This window comes from Pagrus pagrus (genome assembly GCF_965226575.1).
Source record: "Pagrus pagrus genome assembly, chromosome: 10".
NCBI lineage: Eukaryota > Metazoa > Chordata > Actinopteri > Spariformes > Sparidae > Pagrus > Pagrus pagrus.
In genome coordinates this window covers 26376639-26393610 of record NC_140194.1, presented here as the reverse complement: position 1 = coordinate 26393610, position 16972 = coordinate 26376639, and the positions used below count along the sequence as shown (strand labels likewise).

Here is a 16972-nt window from a genome sequence, read left to right as displayed (position 1 = left end):
TGGATAATTCACCAGAGAACCTGTCCTTTCATCAATCAGTCCAAACGCTTTGTCACAAAAACACCACAGGATTCAGCATCAAAATTGAGGGCATAAATCTGAAAATCGGATTAGCAGCATGTAAAATGTGGCTTCATAAAGTACCCAGGTGCCTGGAAAAACATTTCCTGTATTTCCTGCATAATAGTCAGTGAATGGAAGTGTTTGAATGCAGTTTTGCGGAGGGGCGAGGTTGGGTGCCAGTCAGTCCCGTCTGTAGAGACTCCACTGAGACCCTGCCAACAATCATGCTGCAGATGTTGGCTGCATCAAGTGTTTACTGGCAGCAAATAATCGTTGCGACACAGAGACGCGAGCATGAGAGTGCAGTTTTGGTCACCGTTGCACACTTCAGGGCTTTATCACCGTGCAAGATTTTTCTTTATCCCTTCAAACATAGATTTTGCATCATTTATGTGAAATGTAAAGAATGTGTTTATACTGTAAACTACAGCAGTGCTGCCAAGGTAATGTAGAAGGAATTGCTACTGGCCAACAGGTATACTGGGAGAGTAATTCCTGTCATTCATGCTCTGCTGACGCACGAGGCATGTCGGTGGGCATGACGCTGTGTGAGTGTGAATATTCATATTCAAAATTCACTCACACACACACATACCTATCACAGTTTCACATACATCACAAGAACAAGCATGATTGAAACTAAGGTTAAACTGAGGCTTCCTGTGTTTTCTTCTTTTGTCACCATGTGATGTGGCCTAAAGTTGAAATGTAACACTGTAGGTCAGCAATCACTCTAAAGCTCTGCACAGAGGATACATACAGAACATGGAGGCGCTCGACTCGCAGTTCCCTGTCCCGACTTCTGCAAAAGGTACATCTTGTTCATAATAAGTAGCGAGTTCCTGGGATCTTTGTTTCAATTTCATGTACGCTGCAGATTTAAAGGGGCACTATGTAGTTTTGGAGACGCAATTCATATTCTTTTAATATTTACAATATTAATGAGGTAATTATACAAACTCAGAAATATTTATTTTCTCCATAACTGAATAAACAAGCTGTTCTCAGAGGAAAATAAGGTCCCAGAGCACTGTTTGAAGGGTTTGAAGTAAAACAGCATGAATTTGTGTCATCCTTTAAAGCAGTTTATTCAATCATTAAAACGAAGAGGGATTGTTTATTTAGTTAGGCGTCAATGAAGATCTCTCTCCTCTGATTGAAATTCCTTTCCCAAACGACATAGTGCTCCCTTAAACTCATATGAAGTCGGTGGCTTTTACCACGTTTGTTCACTTTTCGCTCAGTTTGTCGACTGTTTTAACTCGCCCATCCTGTTCCTGCATCTTACATATTTGCACGAGAACTGTGCCTGAGGAGATGAAGTTGATGGGATGGTGGTTTGAAATAATAGATTAGAGGCTCTGGGCTTCATTTACATTGCGGCAAGCAGATGAGAGAAGTGGTGTGTGGCGCTCCGGGCTGCTTTACTGTGCTGATTGTTAATCATTGATCAGACTGACTGACTGATGGCAGGCGTAGACGGAATGAGAAGTGCATCGGCTGTTGCACAAGCGGGTCAGTCCTCTTCTACTTTTTTCCCAGCGACTCTCTCGGCATTGTTTGATCCTTTTATGATCTGATTAAAACGGATGAGATCTAACAGGTGAGAGGAAGCTGGAGAGCACTTAAATCATGCACGTACCGCACAGCTTCATACTCCCTGATTGATTTATTACTGTTACTTTCTACAATGCAGGAATGTGTTGCCGGTCTCTCAATAGTGCTGTTTGTATCTTATAAAGTCTAAATGTGCAGAGTTGTGTGTTGTGAACCACTGGATATGTGTGTGTGTGTGCCCCTGTACTTAAAAGCCACTTTAATAGGGGGTGTGTGAGCGAGAGCGAAGGAGGAGTCTCGTCTTGCTCTACTCTCTTCTCTGAGCTGAGTCACTCAGCGGCAGCGCTGCCTGGGAAGAATCGCATGTAACCTAAACTTAGTCGTGCTCTTCTGGGACACACACACTCTCACACACACAGCGTGGTCCCTCACTGAGGAGGATACACAGTTTTCCTCTCGGTTTCTAGCGCAGGGTGAGTTCATCCACAGGGATTTATTTCTTCTCTCTCTGTTTGATTCCTCTCAGATTGCCTTGCCTGAGTGTGAGCTTCTCTTCTTCCACTTCTTGTTAGATCTGTTTTTTATTTTTTTATGTTTGATTCGAGGTTATTTACAGCAGAACACGCAATCACACCTTGGTAATAGAACAGGCTTGTATGCTATCAGGCTGACCTGCTGTGGTTGTCTGTCGATTTATGAGAATGTTGCAATGTTTGCACTCCACAGCTGGCTGAGCCTTTCACTTAATAAATCACTTCATATGCAAACGTGCTCACATCACTACACTCCGTAATGTGCGCCTACCATAATGTATCATTTGCTGAAGACCGTGTACGTGAAGGATTTCTGATATTCTTCAGCTAACTCAAATTTCTCCTGTTAATCTTCTCTTGTTTTTCCTGACATTGCTGTAGCAGCGTAGAAGCCGCCCAGACCTTTTTTAATATGCCAACCCATTTAAAAAGAAGAAGCAGAATTTGTGATAAGTCCTCTCAGACATTCCGTGTGAAATGAATGTGGTGCCCGTGGGGCCACGAGGCAAAGCCGAGAGAAGACAAAGCTTTAGGTTCAAGCGGTGTCTGGCAGGGTGGGGACACACTGCGCCACCATTGCACAGGTGTGCCGTTTGTTTTGTTCACCTGGAGACCTAACACAGTATCGGCACACATTTAGCCAGCGGGGGTTTTGGAAGGAGGGACACGTAAAAAGACAGGTCAGGCAGGCCTACTGTCAGATGACAACGCTTCAAGGGGAAGTGTTGATCTCACGAGCATGAGGTAGAAATGTCTTGTACGTTCACTTGACTTAATGGTGTTTGACTGAGAGGCTGAGTGGAGATTAACCGACTGACACAGACCTGCCTGTCTGCAAAGGCAGGAGTTTGTTTGTGACAAGGAAGTTTCTCAGACTTCACTGCAGACGTTCGTCTCATGTTGTGTTGAAGTGCATTGTTGAACAGGTCAGCAAGTTTGTTTTGAACCATGCTCGCAGCAAGGCTCCAGGGATGACAGTGTTGGTCTGTGGGTCCACCAAGACTGTTCAAGATTGAAATATCTACAGTGTAAAATGGATTGCCATACATTTTTGTGAAGAAATTCAATGTCCCTACATCCAGTGACAGGATGTACAATTACTACAATTGCTACAAAGTACAGTTACTCAGTTTTGAGGTACTTGTTCTTTACTTGAGTATTTTTTTATTTCCTTTATACTTCCACTGCACTACATTTTGGAGGCAAAGTTGAGCTTTTTATTTAAGCTAAAGCTAAATTTAAGCTACTTGTTACTTTCAGATTGCCTGCTGCATCAGAACGAAAGTAGCGCATTTTTAAATACTTCAGATAAAACACTGAATACTCGCACTTTCACTCAAGTACTATTGTTATGGGTGCCTTCCACTTTTACCCAAGTTACAGTTTCGCACATTATCTTTACTTTTAATCAAGTATGACCACTGGGTACTTTTTAACAACACTGCCCAGATCCCAATGAATTCGGTGAGCCCCTGACTTTTCCTCTAGCACCACCAGCAGGTTGACGAGTGCCTTCATGTGAAATGTCCATACATTTCTCTGTCACATTACGGAGATTAATGGAGATTTGTAAATTCCATCCCCATCAAAATTTTACTTTTATACAGGTGAAAAACTGTACTGAAAAGCTTTGTGCTAGTGCTAATTAGCAAATGTTAGATGGTAAATATGACTGCTGTGACTGTATTGTCACTGGGAGAATGTCAGAATAAAACCTCTGGCATGACTGTTTGGATTGTTAAAGGTAGCCTTGTCCTGCAAGAGAGTACCATACATAGTCCGGCAGGTATTGGGGTGCCAATATTTATTATTCGTGGAAAGAAACTGTGCTTTTGTTGCTTTTGTCCAGTTACTTTAATGTGCTTTCTTAATCAGACTGAAATAAGAGTTAACCATACAGCTTGTGTGGGAACTTCAGTTCAAAAGTCATTAGGATTGCTTTTTTAGGGACCATAACTGTAGAAAAGTGTACAACATGTTGTGGAGAATCACCAAATAGTGTGTGACCAACAAAGTAACCGACCTTGCCATCCCTGGAGCCAAACTATTTTGGGCACAAGTTGGGATGATTCCCTATTTTCGGACACGGTTTGTTTTTTTGTTGCAGAGAAAGATATTTGTGCCGGAGTGATACATTCCTTCAGCCTCCTTTGCTGGCTTGCAGTGAACTCATTCCCCTACTGCTCTGTGGCAGAGCTGGAGGGGAGTGGGGGGGTGATACCTTTCATGCTGTAGTACTACGGCAACATTGACCACACACACACACACACACACACACACATGCACACAACCCGCTGAGCTCAGGTAAATGTTTAAAGTGAATTCTCCTTACTGATTCTCTTTGAAACATGGTGGATCTGGTTTAGTGTTTCCAGAGAGTTGACATATAGCTCCGTCTCACTGAGGGAAGATGCTGTTCATGTTTTCAGATAAGTGTGGAGGATATTTATAATAAAATCAAAAGATGCAGAGCACCTTGCGAGCCAGCACAGGTTGTTCTTCCTCATCTGCACTTCCACTGACACCTGACCTTTATGCGAGCCTTTCTCATTTTCTTGCACTCGCTGTGCAGTTTTGGATTTATTGAGATAGAAGCAGATGCCTTCAGGCTCAGTCCACTCAGTTGTGAAATAAATGATCTGAAGGTAACCGGCTGGTTGCCATGGCAGCATGTCTCACCATCCTTCAATAAGGACCGAGGCAAAGGTTAAGTCTCAGTTTGACGTGTGAACTCACACTTCCTGGATTGCAACTGTGCTCCAACAGGGTTTCGGTTTCTTTGTTAAACTTACAGTATGTAGATCAGAAGCATATCGTATCATCAGTTAAGTCCAGCTGAAGTTCCTCTTCTGTTTGTATCGTCTCACACCCAGACAGCAGGGTTCCTTCTCTGCTACACAGACGGAGGGGGATAATCAAAGTGTTTCTGCAGGGTGGTGGCTGGCTGCTTCTAATTTACTGTACAAGGCGGTCTGTCACTTGTGCCAAGCCAGCTATAATGAGAAGATGCCAGAATGAGTGTGTTACCAGGAGCAGTAGCTCCTGTAGCACTCCAGTTCTGAGAAAGGAAGTAGAGTTTGTCCTATTTTTACTGAAGAAACTGACTGTTTCCCTAATATGTTTCATAGAAGAGCTTCAAGATACTTGATACCATCTTAACCGAAAATCATTTTCTGCGCAGTTTACAAAAGAATTGGTTCGCAGATCCAATGGCAAATACATTTGCATTTCCGGACACATCTACTCATACCTCTGTTTACATCTCTCTTTTCTTATCTGAGGCAGTAACACTTAAAATACCTGCACGACTTTCTCAGGCTCAAGTGAAAGCAGAGGTGATTTAAAGCTGAAGGACTGGTGTTTGACACAGTTAATAACAACCCTCAGAGGGGAAGCCAGGCTGTGGAGAGTGGACCCCCTGCAATCATCCCAGATAAATGCCATATGTGCAGTACAATCTTCATTTTTAGCCATACATGCATAATATGGCGCATGAAGTTTTCTTATGATCTCTTAATGTGGCCACGAGGGGAAGCCAAGCACGTAATCAAGAGAAATTGGGGCCGTGTTTAGAAAGTCTGCTCTCCCAAACGCAGCGTGGGACTGTTTCCAGTCAGACGGTTGCTAGAGCTGTTGTCTTTAATTACGGTCAGGCTGTAAAAATAGGAACTGTGACTATATGATTCTGTGGTTGTTGTTTTCCCTTTCTGTTTCAGGATTGGTAAGATAAAGATCACTGTAAGGGAAAATAAACAAGGGGCCCCAAGCAGTAACTATAAACTGCATCTGGAAGGGTACACCATATAGTGTGTTTTTCACTCAAGTATCAGTCGTTCATATAATTTAGAGCCAGGGTTGCAACAGTGTACCGGTTTTCAGATATACTGTAATTGGGACCGTATTTAGGGCTGCAGCTGACATATTTTCATTATCAGTTAATCTTACGTTTATTTTACTTGATTAGATTGCTGATTGTTTGGCCTGTAAAATGTAAGAAAACAGGGAAAAATAGGCCCGCTTGTTACAGTTTCCTAAAACCCAAGTTTCTTCAAATCTAACAGTCGAAAACCCCCAAAACTCAATTTTCTCAAACGAAAGACAAAGAAAAGCAGCACAAGGTGGGTGTCTGCCGTAATGTATACAATTAGTGCTAATTAGCTGACGTTAGCATCAAAAATAGTTTTAACAGTGACTCAATAATTAAAATAGGTACCTCCGCAAATGAGGTTATGTTTTCACTCATGCCCGTTTGTTGGTTGGTTGGTTTGTAAGCAGGATTACACAAAAACTACTGAGCAGATTTCCACGAAACATGGATGGAGGATGGGTCTCAGCCCAGAGTAGACTCGATTACGTGTTGGTGGGGATCGACAAAGTTTTATCTCACTTCCTTTAACATGGCATTTTTTGAAATTTTCGTTAATTTCTCAGAGAATAAAACATGCCTCTTGATGGGGGAAAAAAACACGCCTATTGAGGTGGCTGGTATCTATGAGTGAGTGCTTTGATGTGGCTCCTAGATGTGGTGATCTTAAATTATGGTTAAGTGGTTCAAATGAAGAGTGATACAGGACTGTCAAGTTTGATATTGGATTCGGCTTGACTGAATTAAAGGGGACTGTTGGGCCGTGGTGGACATATGCGCTCTTTGCCTTTCTAGTTGCAGATGAGATTTTTTTTTTAGCTTTTTGATAGTGTATTCATCTAAAGTTCAGAAGCTTTTAACTATTTTCAGACATGAAACCAGGTCTATCAATGAATTAAGACCTCTAATCAATGATTTACATTAGGGGGTGGAAAATGTCTCTTTCAATATTAGCATCACTGAGTGCCAAACAAAGGTTGATTAAACTTTACTGTCTTTGTACTAGACGTTCTTGACTGAAAACAGAACAGATACTAATAAAAGGCGCCTGAAGGTCTAGTGCGGAACTGTAAGTCTGAATCCTCTAAGGTCCCCTCTATGGCTATTGCACTACACACACTGTTTATCCATGCAGGTTAGCCAAGCGCAGGGCTACATTGATTTCTGCATTCAACCCATACATCAGCGCCACTTGTTAAATCACAAACACCCATTTAAGTGACCACCTTAAATGGAAACTAATAGCTTGTAAAATAATGAGTGCACCTACCGGCTATTTAGTACCATATATGGGCATTTGCCTTACTGGGCTGCATGTCAAAGTACACGTGTTTCACATGCATGTGTGTATGTGTGTGTGTGTGTGTGTGTGTGTGTGCTGCTGAGGTCAGAGAGAGAGGCAGATTTAGGCTACTGTAAACACTGCCAGTCGCTTCATTAAATCAGTCTGTCTGCTCTATCTAAACACTGACGCTGTACCATCTGTGGCCAGCTGGTCGAGTAAAAGCCTCGCCGGAGCTGATCATCAACGGGATCATTAGCTGGATAATCAACTGAACTGCCTGACACTCTCTAATATTTACCCTGCAGCTGTTTATCATAAACGTATTTGCAGAAATTAATATATACAGTAAGCCCTGTGTATAGATGTCAGGAGGGATGAGATTTGGGAGGAACTGTGTCAGAGTGTATGAGGCACACTGAGACGTATGGAAGGGATCCTTCAGGCCTTTACAAAAAATTCTTGGGAATGGGCATGGATTGAGAAGATTTAACTACCTGTCCTCCACTTGTTTTATAATAATAGAGATGTCTTCATGTTCTCTCTCTCCCTGTCATTCAGCTCTAGGCAGTAGCACGGCGCACCAGCACCGCAATCCACCCAGTGTGCAGGCGTGCCTGAATCGGGCGGGCGGTGGGACGACTTACAAGAGCCGGGGAGGCGTCAATGGAACAGGCCCTAGAAACAGGCCGCCCTCGCTGTCTAAACCACAAGGTACATAATGACAACTCACAACAATTCAGCCAAACACTGCAGTGGGAGGGTCAGTTGACACAATTGTATCGGTCCATGATTCATGTGTGGAGTCAGTGAGAAGGTATCGGCACGCACATGCTAATTGTCTCAGAGTGACCTTTGTCCTACTTTCATATTGTCCCTGTAGTTCTTAAGGGACACAATGTATCCCATAAATTTCGGTGGTGGAGGAAGTATTTAGATCTTTTGCTGTGAAAAATGCTTTGGAACAGGTGAAGGTATTGGAAATGTTATTTGAGTAAAAGTATGATCAGGCAAACTTAATAATACTTTAAGCATGAAAAGTACTCAATGCAAAAATAAACTCTTGTGACTGTTATACTATAGTATATTATATCTTTACATTACTGTCACTCAGTCAAAAATATAAAAGCAGGATTTCACTGGTGTAGTTGGTTGAGACGGAGCTCATTTTGAACTGTTAAATCGTTTGAATGCTTGGTTTGTAAAAATTCTGAAAATAGTGAGAAATTAGGATACGAGGAACAGGCGGATGATGTCAGCTGTACTTGTTTATACTGTTGGGTGGTTTATTTAATAACAAAACATCATATTTATAAGCTCTTCATATGTTTTGTATAAATAAAATATACATTTTATATATATAAAAATCTTAATTTGTAAAGTTACTAGTAACTAAAGCTGTAATTTGACTCATACTTAAGTATGCATCACACCATGTAATCTACTCAGTTACTTTTAAAATGATAAATGAGTACCGAGTACAATTTGAATCGGTACCTAAAGCATTTATGTGCATTCTTGTAGCCAACAGAGCTATCTGATCACTAAGGGCCCAATGAAAACCCTGGCATACAGCCAAAAAACCAAAACTCCAGGTTTGGAGAGGAGACCACGACCACTGAGCAGAACAGAGCAGGAGCTGGCAGTAATTCAGACTGAAGATTTGGAGAAAGAGAAACCCTTCTGATTGAATGCCTGCTATTAATAATGTATAAAACCCCAATGGTTAAAAAGTAACTTATTCTCTGAGTAGTGTTTGAGAAGAATATCAGTGGTTTTACTTGTAGTTGAGTAATAGTTAAGTGCTGTAACTGTACCGGTACTTTTTCAGCACTCTTTCCACCACTGCTAATTACGTTATGGGTCCAAACGTTCTCAGTCCACCTCAGGGAGAGTGAAAACAGGAATAGAGTTACATAAGATGTCCTGGGATCAGTGGACCCTGTGCCTCGTTCCTCTTTTTATTTGCGCTGTGTAAATCATTGTACACAGATAAGACAAGGGACAGAGCTCCATTCTTTCCGCTGCTAATAATCATCCTGGAGCTTCAAGTCCTAACACATGACTTGTGAGTCAAGTGAAACTGATTGATTACTCTGTGCTGAGCTGGGTAACTTGTTTGTCACATTAAGGACGTTAACAGCTCAGTGTCCTGTGTGCTGGTCATTTGAGATAGCTTATACCGCCCCCTTCAGGTCCAACCCCACATTGTAGTAACATATCCCCTGATGAGTGAAATCAAAGCAATCATCTGCATCAACCAGCGTCCAAGATAATCACTAACTGCTCCTCTGTCTTCTCTCCAGTGCCACCAAAGCCAGCACATCTCCAGAGCCCGGTGACGGAGCTACCGTTCCCGCTGGGCCGCTTCCAGAAACCATCGCTTAGACCGGGCATGGAGGACGGAGGAGGAGGAGGAGGAGGAGGAGGGAGCAGAGGAAGAGGGGCTGTGAACCGGGAGAAAAACTCCAAAGTGTCACACCTCATCAGCCGCTTTGAGGAGAACAGGTAGGCGCACTTTACTCCCTGGTGTTGTGTGTGTGAGAGATCAGGACAGTATGCTTTGAAAAAGTTGATTTGTGGGTTTTTTGTGAGGAATTGCTCGTTCCTTTCGACCCGTGGTGCAGCGTTATTCAGTGAAAGTGGCTCTTCAATATTGAAGTTTGGCTGCGTCCAGCATGGCAGGGTTCATCATGACAGATGGCTGAATAGCTGCGAACTACGTCACTTAATAGCTTTTGTAACAAAACGACCTCATTCAGGCTGTTGCAACCCACAGTGGCGGAAAACTTTTCTGTCTTTCCTAACGTTTCCTATGCCGGTTATTTCAAGGATTAAAAGCAGAAGTGCTCTCGATCAAAGTCTCCAGCCTGACTCATTGATAGTAGCACAGACGAGGGCTGTAGACAGAACAAGCCGAGATTAGCCCGTGCTCGACAAGCCAAGCGTTAGCAAAGGGGATGAAAGGAGATTTACACAAGCAAGGGGGAAACACCGCTCCTCATTCAGTCGTGGGACAGTGCTGGGAGATGAAACCCAGGAGAACGAGGTAAGATCTCTCGCACTATCTTTAATGTGTCTGCTTTGATCGCGAGGCTCGTAGTGGTGATGTAAGTATTCTGTCGGCTTCTACGCAAACTCTTCCCAGCAGAATCTACTGAATCTAATGCAGGCTTCCAAGTGTTTCTCCCTTTTTTTTATCTTATATTCCAAGTCATGTAAGTTTTGATTGCTGCAGCCTTGTCTGTGCGAGGGAGGCCCGTTGAAAGTGGTGGAAAGGCACAACAATGGTGCCCTTGTCCCCGCCGGACAACTGCTCATACAGTAGAGCCCGAAAAAAATGCAAGCAGTGGCGTGCCTGCTTAGATTTCCCTCAGTATCATCAGTCTGTAGCCTTGTATTTTGGATCTCTGGAAACAGAATTGGAAACTCCAAGCGGGATCCCGCACCCTTTCATCACATGTCCTCGTGTCGAAGCGAGGTTAATCAGAGCAAACGGGTGTATCTTTCTCATTCAGACTCTGCGGGGGCTGTGGGGGATTAGCCCTCCAGTGGCCTCGGTACAGAAAAAAAGAGAAAGGCCCGCAGCTTCCGAGAAACAGAATTAGCCTACTAATATACTAATCTGGTTCACATGGCACTGAAGGCACCTTAGAGGACTGCCACATGGCAAGTGGAGCTGCTCTTAATTCTTGTCTCGTTCTGCTCACTTTAAAACACTGTCATGCACTGCTACACTTGGTGTGTTATTTATATGCAAAGAGGAACTGCTACGTGCACCTTCCTACACACTGCGAGGTGAACAGTGCGTTTGTGTTTTTTCTTATATAGTAATATGAAACAATGTCTGCCAATCAGGGTGTTATTCAGCCTTGCTCTGAGGGGGTTCGACGGTATTGTCTGAAATACAAGCATCTCAGGTGGCCGACAGCCCAGAAGTGATTCATCCGTAGAGTGTTTCACCAGCCTGTTGTTGTTCCTCTATTTATACATACTTCCTGTTTCAATCGGACAGTGACAGTCGTTGCAACAGCGAACAACTAAAGCTAAAAAACACCTGCGTGGCCGATGGGTTTTTTCGTGGGTTTTCATTTTTGTGTAGGTCATCTTGGTTCTTTGCTGCTAGAAATGGCGATGCTTTGACTCCTGGAAGTATTTTTTGTGGCCGGTTTTACGACCGAGTTGGGATCAGCAAGCCGAGCTAAGATACAGTAGCTACTGGAGGTTTCTGCTTGCTGCGAGACTGGAGGGTAATTTACAGGGAAACAGCTGGACCGACTGCCGGCACAGGATGTGGAGCAGATGAATGGTGACATTGTACATCCATGTGTGTGTGTCTGTGTGTGTTAATCTAGCCTCCATTCCTCCGCTGTATATCAAAACGTCTTGTTCAAACTGTTTTTTCCATTTCATTCATGCTCAAGCAAAGAATGGAAGAGACATTACAGCACAATATATAATGTGGGTTCTCCTTGGAAGTAGGACAGGGTCTGTCTCTGGGGAGTAGTGTTGTACCTCTCCCCCTCCTCCTGTCCTGCTCATTACTGTACTTCCATTCCTCCTCTGCTCATCCACGCACACACACTCACACACACACACACACTCACACACACACACACACACACACACACACACTTCCTCTGCACTACACCAGCTCTCAGCAGCCTCATAAGACAGAAAGAAGTTTTTGCATCTCCACAGTTTTATTTTTAACTCTCACACTCACGTGCAGAAGCTCTCTGCTTACCGTCGGGTCTCACACTCTCTGATCAACGTGCCGAAGAGACTCCTGCAATCTATCTTGTCTCTCTGCGCTCTTGCCGTACTGACCGACTTCCTCCTTTTGCCTTTTCCTCCGTTCCACCAGCAGCAACACAGAGAGCAAGAGAGACGGCTCGCCGCTGAAACAGATCAGCAAGTCAAACAACTGCAGCCCGGCTCACCGCGCCCACCAGAAGCAGAGCGAGACCGGGGGGACTCAGGAGAACGACTCCTCCGTACCGGCTGCGCCGCAGGATGCTCAGGAGCCGGCGTCTAACGGGGTGGTAGCGCAGATGGAGCAGGACAAGGAGAAGGCGGAGAGGAACAGTGAAAGCGTGAGGATAGAGACCGCCGGGCTGGTGAATGGAGATATGGGGGACGGGAGCGCAGAACAGAGCAATGATCATTCACCTCCACACACAGACAGGACTGGTACAGAAAGCCACACTAAGAATGAGGACAGTGGAACAGAAAGTGAGCACAGGAACGGAGAAGGGAGCACAGACCAGAAGGTACGTGCATGTCTGCTTTGTTAGAGTGTATTTACAGCCTTTGTGTCGTATATTTAAAGCCGTCCCGTTGCTCTGCAATCTCAGATATTCTCAGATCTCCAACATTCTGCATTGATTTACGTTCTGAGCGTTAAGTGAAATTAAATCTTGTGAACTAATTCAACCATGGGTTACTCTAACAGTGTAAGGGTAGAGTTACAGGAGTGTGTGCGTGCGTCTCAGAGGGGCTATTATCTGCGAAGGCCGAGCAGATGTCCAATGCTCGAGCAGCTGAGTTCATGCCTCAGTGAACTCCCCTGTGGGAACCTGCTGGTGACTGCAGATTATAAATATCTCAGGTTGAGATCAATCTCTGTCTTCTCCCCTGCTCAAAACAACCACACAGTCTCTCTGGCAACAGGAACAACAGATATCTTTACTGGTGCCGTGGCCCTGACAGAGAGCTTTGTCAAGTTGAAACTTACCGTTGGTGGTGAACATGAGTCTTTTATTTGTGGACATGAACATGATCTCTGGTCAAATCTAGTCAGTCAAACTGTTTGATCAGTTTCCAATCAGATTGTTTTTGCTGTTTGTGGAATTATCTTGAGCTAACATACAGTTTAGCTCCTCTGTGTGTCTTAAATACTTCTGTTCAGCTGGGTTATTGGTCTTTATGTGTGCCTTTTGCATTAGTGCATCAACTACATGAATCCCAATAAAACCATGTGGAAATAGTCCACTACAAGTTAGTAAGCACTGATTATTTTGTTATTATTAGCAGCAACATGTTAGAGCACTGCAGAGATTTAACTTTGCACATTTTCATGTCACGTTGATGCAGCAGAACCAAAGATTTCCTTGTCGTAAAGTGGCGCCTGCATTAACCACAATTCAACTCAACTGCCGAAAGTTTGAGTGGGGATTTGGGTGTGTTATGCTAGTGGCAGCTAATGTGACCACTTTACTCCACGCCCTTCATATTTATTCACGTTCAAAGGTGCAGTCTTCAGACCCAACCAGCACTGATTCAGGCTGAGGACAGTTCTCAGACTTCACAGCCCCTCTAGAGGGTCACAAGATATAATGGATAGGTCGTGAGATGATTAACGAGAGAGGAAAGAACAAACGAAGAAATTCTGCTACACAAAAAGGACGTACTTGGGATTTCTTTAATGGTATTTGTACTATTGTGAAGTATCGAAAGTGAAATGGGTTTTTTTTTTTATCTCTTTGTGGCCCGAGCAGTTATTTAAATGAAACCATCTAAGAGGTTTCACTCTTAGGTGGAACTGCTAACACCTCAGAGACATCTGAAAGGGGCCCCAGCTACACGCAATTACAGTTCCTTTTCTGTCAGGCGTCACAAGTCAGAAAAGATTAGGAACAACTGGTCCAGTCTTTAGAGATGCATTCAGTTTTAAGAAGCTCACCGTGTTTTGTTATTTGTTTGTTTTTGTTACCTTGTTTTGTATATCAGCCTGAAAAGAATTAGTCAAATTAAGGTGTCCAGTTAATGTAGTCAAATAAAAAGTGCAGTATTTCCCCCAGTAACTCAAGCAAAGTACCTCATTACAGAACCTAATTACTGTACTTGAGTACTTGTTCATGTGGAACTCTAGCGCTCAAATGCATTTCAGATATTTCTCTACTGATCAGCGTTGACTTGAAAACCATATTGAATTGCATTTCTCTTACTCTGTAGCATAGCATGCCCGGGAAAAAACACACTCAGCAGAGAACATTGCGAATGTGTCGACAAATGAATTGTGTTGAAATGAATGATGTGCTCTTGGGCCGCTTGAACCCACAGAGAGAGGAAGATACTTGTTCCTTGCAGTTGCGTAGTGCGAAATATTCTGCTGCCATGGTCATTGTCACGGGAAACCGTCCCAGCATGCCACAGTTCATCCGATCAGTATGCAAGAAATCTTGAGGCTACATTTGCAGTTTGTCATACGTATCAGTATGCATACGTACTGCATACATATCGACCTCTCACACAGACCTCACATGTTTGTGTCCTTTTTTGATTTAGAGTCATTTCCCTTATTCTATATTTTCATTTCCTGTTCTGAGAGCCTCAGTTTTGCCACAGTCTAGCCCACCATCAGCCCGGTGTTGCAGACACACACATCAGTGCCACATGCTGCTGTTTGCTGTATGCAGCAACTAATAGTACATACCTGAGCTCAAACAGCAGAGGAGTCACTGAGGCGTTGAACCTGAGTCGGTACAAGAATATGCACAATATGTAGAAAATGTCGTTCCTCAGCCGTTCACTCTCTGATGGCTGTTTTTAAAAGAAGTAGCGTCTCTTAAATCAGTGACCTACCCAAACAGGAACTTGCAAAGGGTCAGGAATCGAATTACAATAATGTGGGAATATAATACTGACCTCAAATGCATGCACTACAGACCGTTTATACCACACTTCTGCATTATTTTATTTTTATTTAGCTCCAGTCAGTGTCTCAAAAAGCTCGTAAGGCCCCATTTTCCTTTAAGCATTCGATGACGATACCAATTACTCACCGTTAGAGAAGTATTAGAGTGGAAAAGGTCATTATGCAGACTGTGAACTGTGAGACGGTGCGGCTGTCTTCCTGGCCCAACAGAATAAGATCACTTTCGCACCTCACTAAGTCACTAATGAGCAGAAGTTATATAAGATCACCACACATGTGAAAACTCACGGTGATGTGCTCTCTGTTCTCAGGAGACAAATGAACAGAAGCTGTTTAAGATCGCCAGCGAGCTCTTGCATACAGAGAAGGCCTACGTGGCGCGACTTAACCTGCTGGACCAGGTGAGGAACTCAGAGGGAGCTCCAGTTCCCTTTTTTTTTTTTTTACACAGGAGGAAAATCATCATGTGAAAACAGCCGGAAACTGAATTAACTTGGGCTTGTTCCTTTTATATGTCGTAATCGTTTCTATGTTGTGTACGGCTCTTCAGGCATTCTGTCTTAAGCTAATGGAGGAGGCAAATAAAGGGACGTTCCCTGTGGAGGTAGTGAAGAACATCTTCTCCAACATCTCCTCCATCCACGCCTTCCACAGCCAGTTTCTGCTTCCAGATCTGGAGAAACGCATGGGAGAATGGTGAGCTTCAGCGGGAATGGAATGAGAATGAATGCTAGAAAGTTCTGTATCAAACATTTTTTAACGTACTGTAAATAGATTTTTCATTGTAATGTAGTAACAACTTCAGGTCAAGCCCTACCTCCTCCTCTCCCTCCCTGCAGGGCGTCCAAACCTCGCATTGGAGACATCCTGCAGAAACTCACACCCTTCCTCAAGATGTACGCAGAGTACGTGAAGAATTTCGACAAGGCCATGGAGCTGCTGAAACAGTGGACTGATCGTTCGCCTCAATTCAAGGCCATCATTCAGGAGATACAGGTACTGCCAGCCAAAATCCAGTCCGGATAAATTAATTTATTTTTTAGAAATAGGTTCGAGTTTCTGAACAAACACAGACTCGTTGGATAAGCAGATTTTACGTGCACAAATTTGCTACAGAATGTAGAAAGTGAGCTAATATTACGTTTGGTTTGGTTATTTCTGGACAGAGTCAAGAGGCCTGTGGCTTCCTGACACTTCAGCATCACATGCTCGAGCCCGTGCAGAGAGTCCCTCGCTACGAGATGCTGCTCAAAGACTACCTGAAGAAGCTGCCTCAGGACGACTCCGACCGACGAGATGCAGAAAGTAGGTCGAAAATGCCTTAAACTCCCACTCTAAGGGGCCATTGTTATTTCAATTAGCCTATCTTAAGGTAACCCATCTTTTTTACCCCCCTAGAATCATTAGAAATTATCGCCACAGCCGCTACTCACTCCAACAGCGCCATACGAAAATCTGTAAGTACATTATGTTTCAAACCAAGACAGAATCTCTCCGACTCATCGACATCTGACTAAAATGAAATGACCCATCCTCATTTAGGAGAATCTGAAGAAGCTGATAGAGATCTACGAGATGCTGGGTGAGGAGGAGGACATCGTGAACCCCTCTAACGAGTTCATCAAGGAGGGCCACATCCTGAAGCTGGCAGCCAGGAACACCTCAGCCATGGAGCGATACCTCTTCCTGGTAAGAGATACTGTCAGGCACAATAACACCTTCTTATCTAATGAAGGACGCTGCAGGGAAATATGCTGCAGCGAGACTTCCTCTGCACAAGTCAATTGAAACAAGTGAATCATTTGGAGCCAGGAACACCTCCATGTGAGGATACACCAGGGGCACATGAACAAATCTCTCAATTACTGAGATTGCCAGATGATGTGATTACGTCGTGGCTGTTTCTTATTAGCTTCAGGTGGAATGTCTCCCGTCCGTGTAATTCATGTTACCCGCCGTGCGTAGGACTGCCCCAGCTGGAGGAAAACAATGCCAGAGAGCTGAACTAGAAT

The 16972-nt window shown here is 43.7% G+C and overlaps 1 protein-coding gene across 6 annotated transcripts in view; it reads left to right on the top strand.

Moving 5' to 3' along the window:
* Nucleotides 1–16972, top strand: part of fgd4a (FYVE, RhoGEF and PH domain containing 4a) — a 56522-nt gene that overhangs the window by 34249 nt on the left and 5301 nt on the right. For 3 of the 6 annotated variants that reach the window (XM_084365330.1, XM_084365333.1, XM_084365332.1), the window contains exons 3-11: nucleotides 7862–8014; nucleotides 9607–9808; nucleotides 12168–12573; nucleotides 15272–15361; nucleotides 15511–15656; nucleotides 15800–15956; nucleotides 16127–16265; nucleotides 16359–16417; nucleotides 16503–16649. In XM_084365330.1, coding sequence (XP_084221456.1) covers nucleotides 7862–8014; nucleotides 9607–9808; nucleotides 12168–12573; nucleotides 15272–15361; nucleotides 15511–15656; nucleotides 15800–15956; nucleotides 16127–16265; nucleotides 16359–16417; nucleotides 16503–16649 — 1499 coding nt within the window. Of the gene's footprint in view, nucleotides 1–7861; nucleotides 8015–9606; nucleotides 9809–10145; nucleotides 10350–12167; nucleotides 12574–15271; nucleotides 15362–15510; nucleotides 15657–15799; nucleotides 15957–16126; nucleotides 16266–16358; nucleotides 16418–16502; nucleotides 16650–16972 lie in introns of those variants that run through there. The other 3 variants (XM_084365331.1, XM_084365335.1, XM_084365334.1) reach the window with 3 other exon arrangements.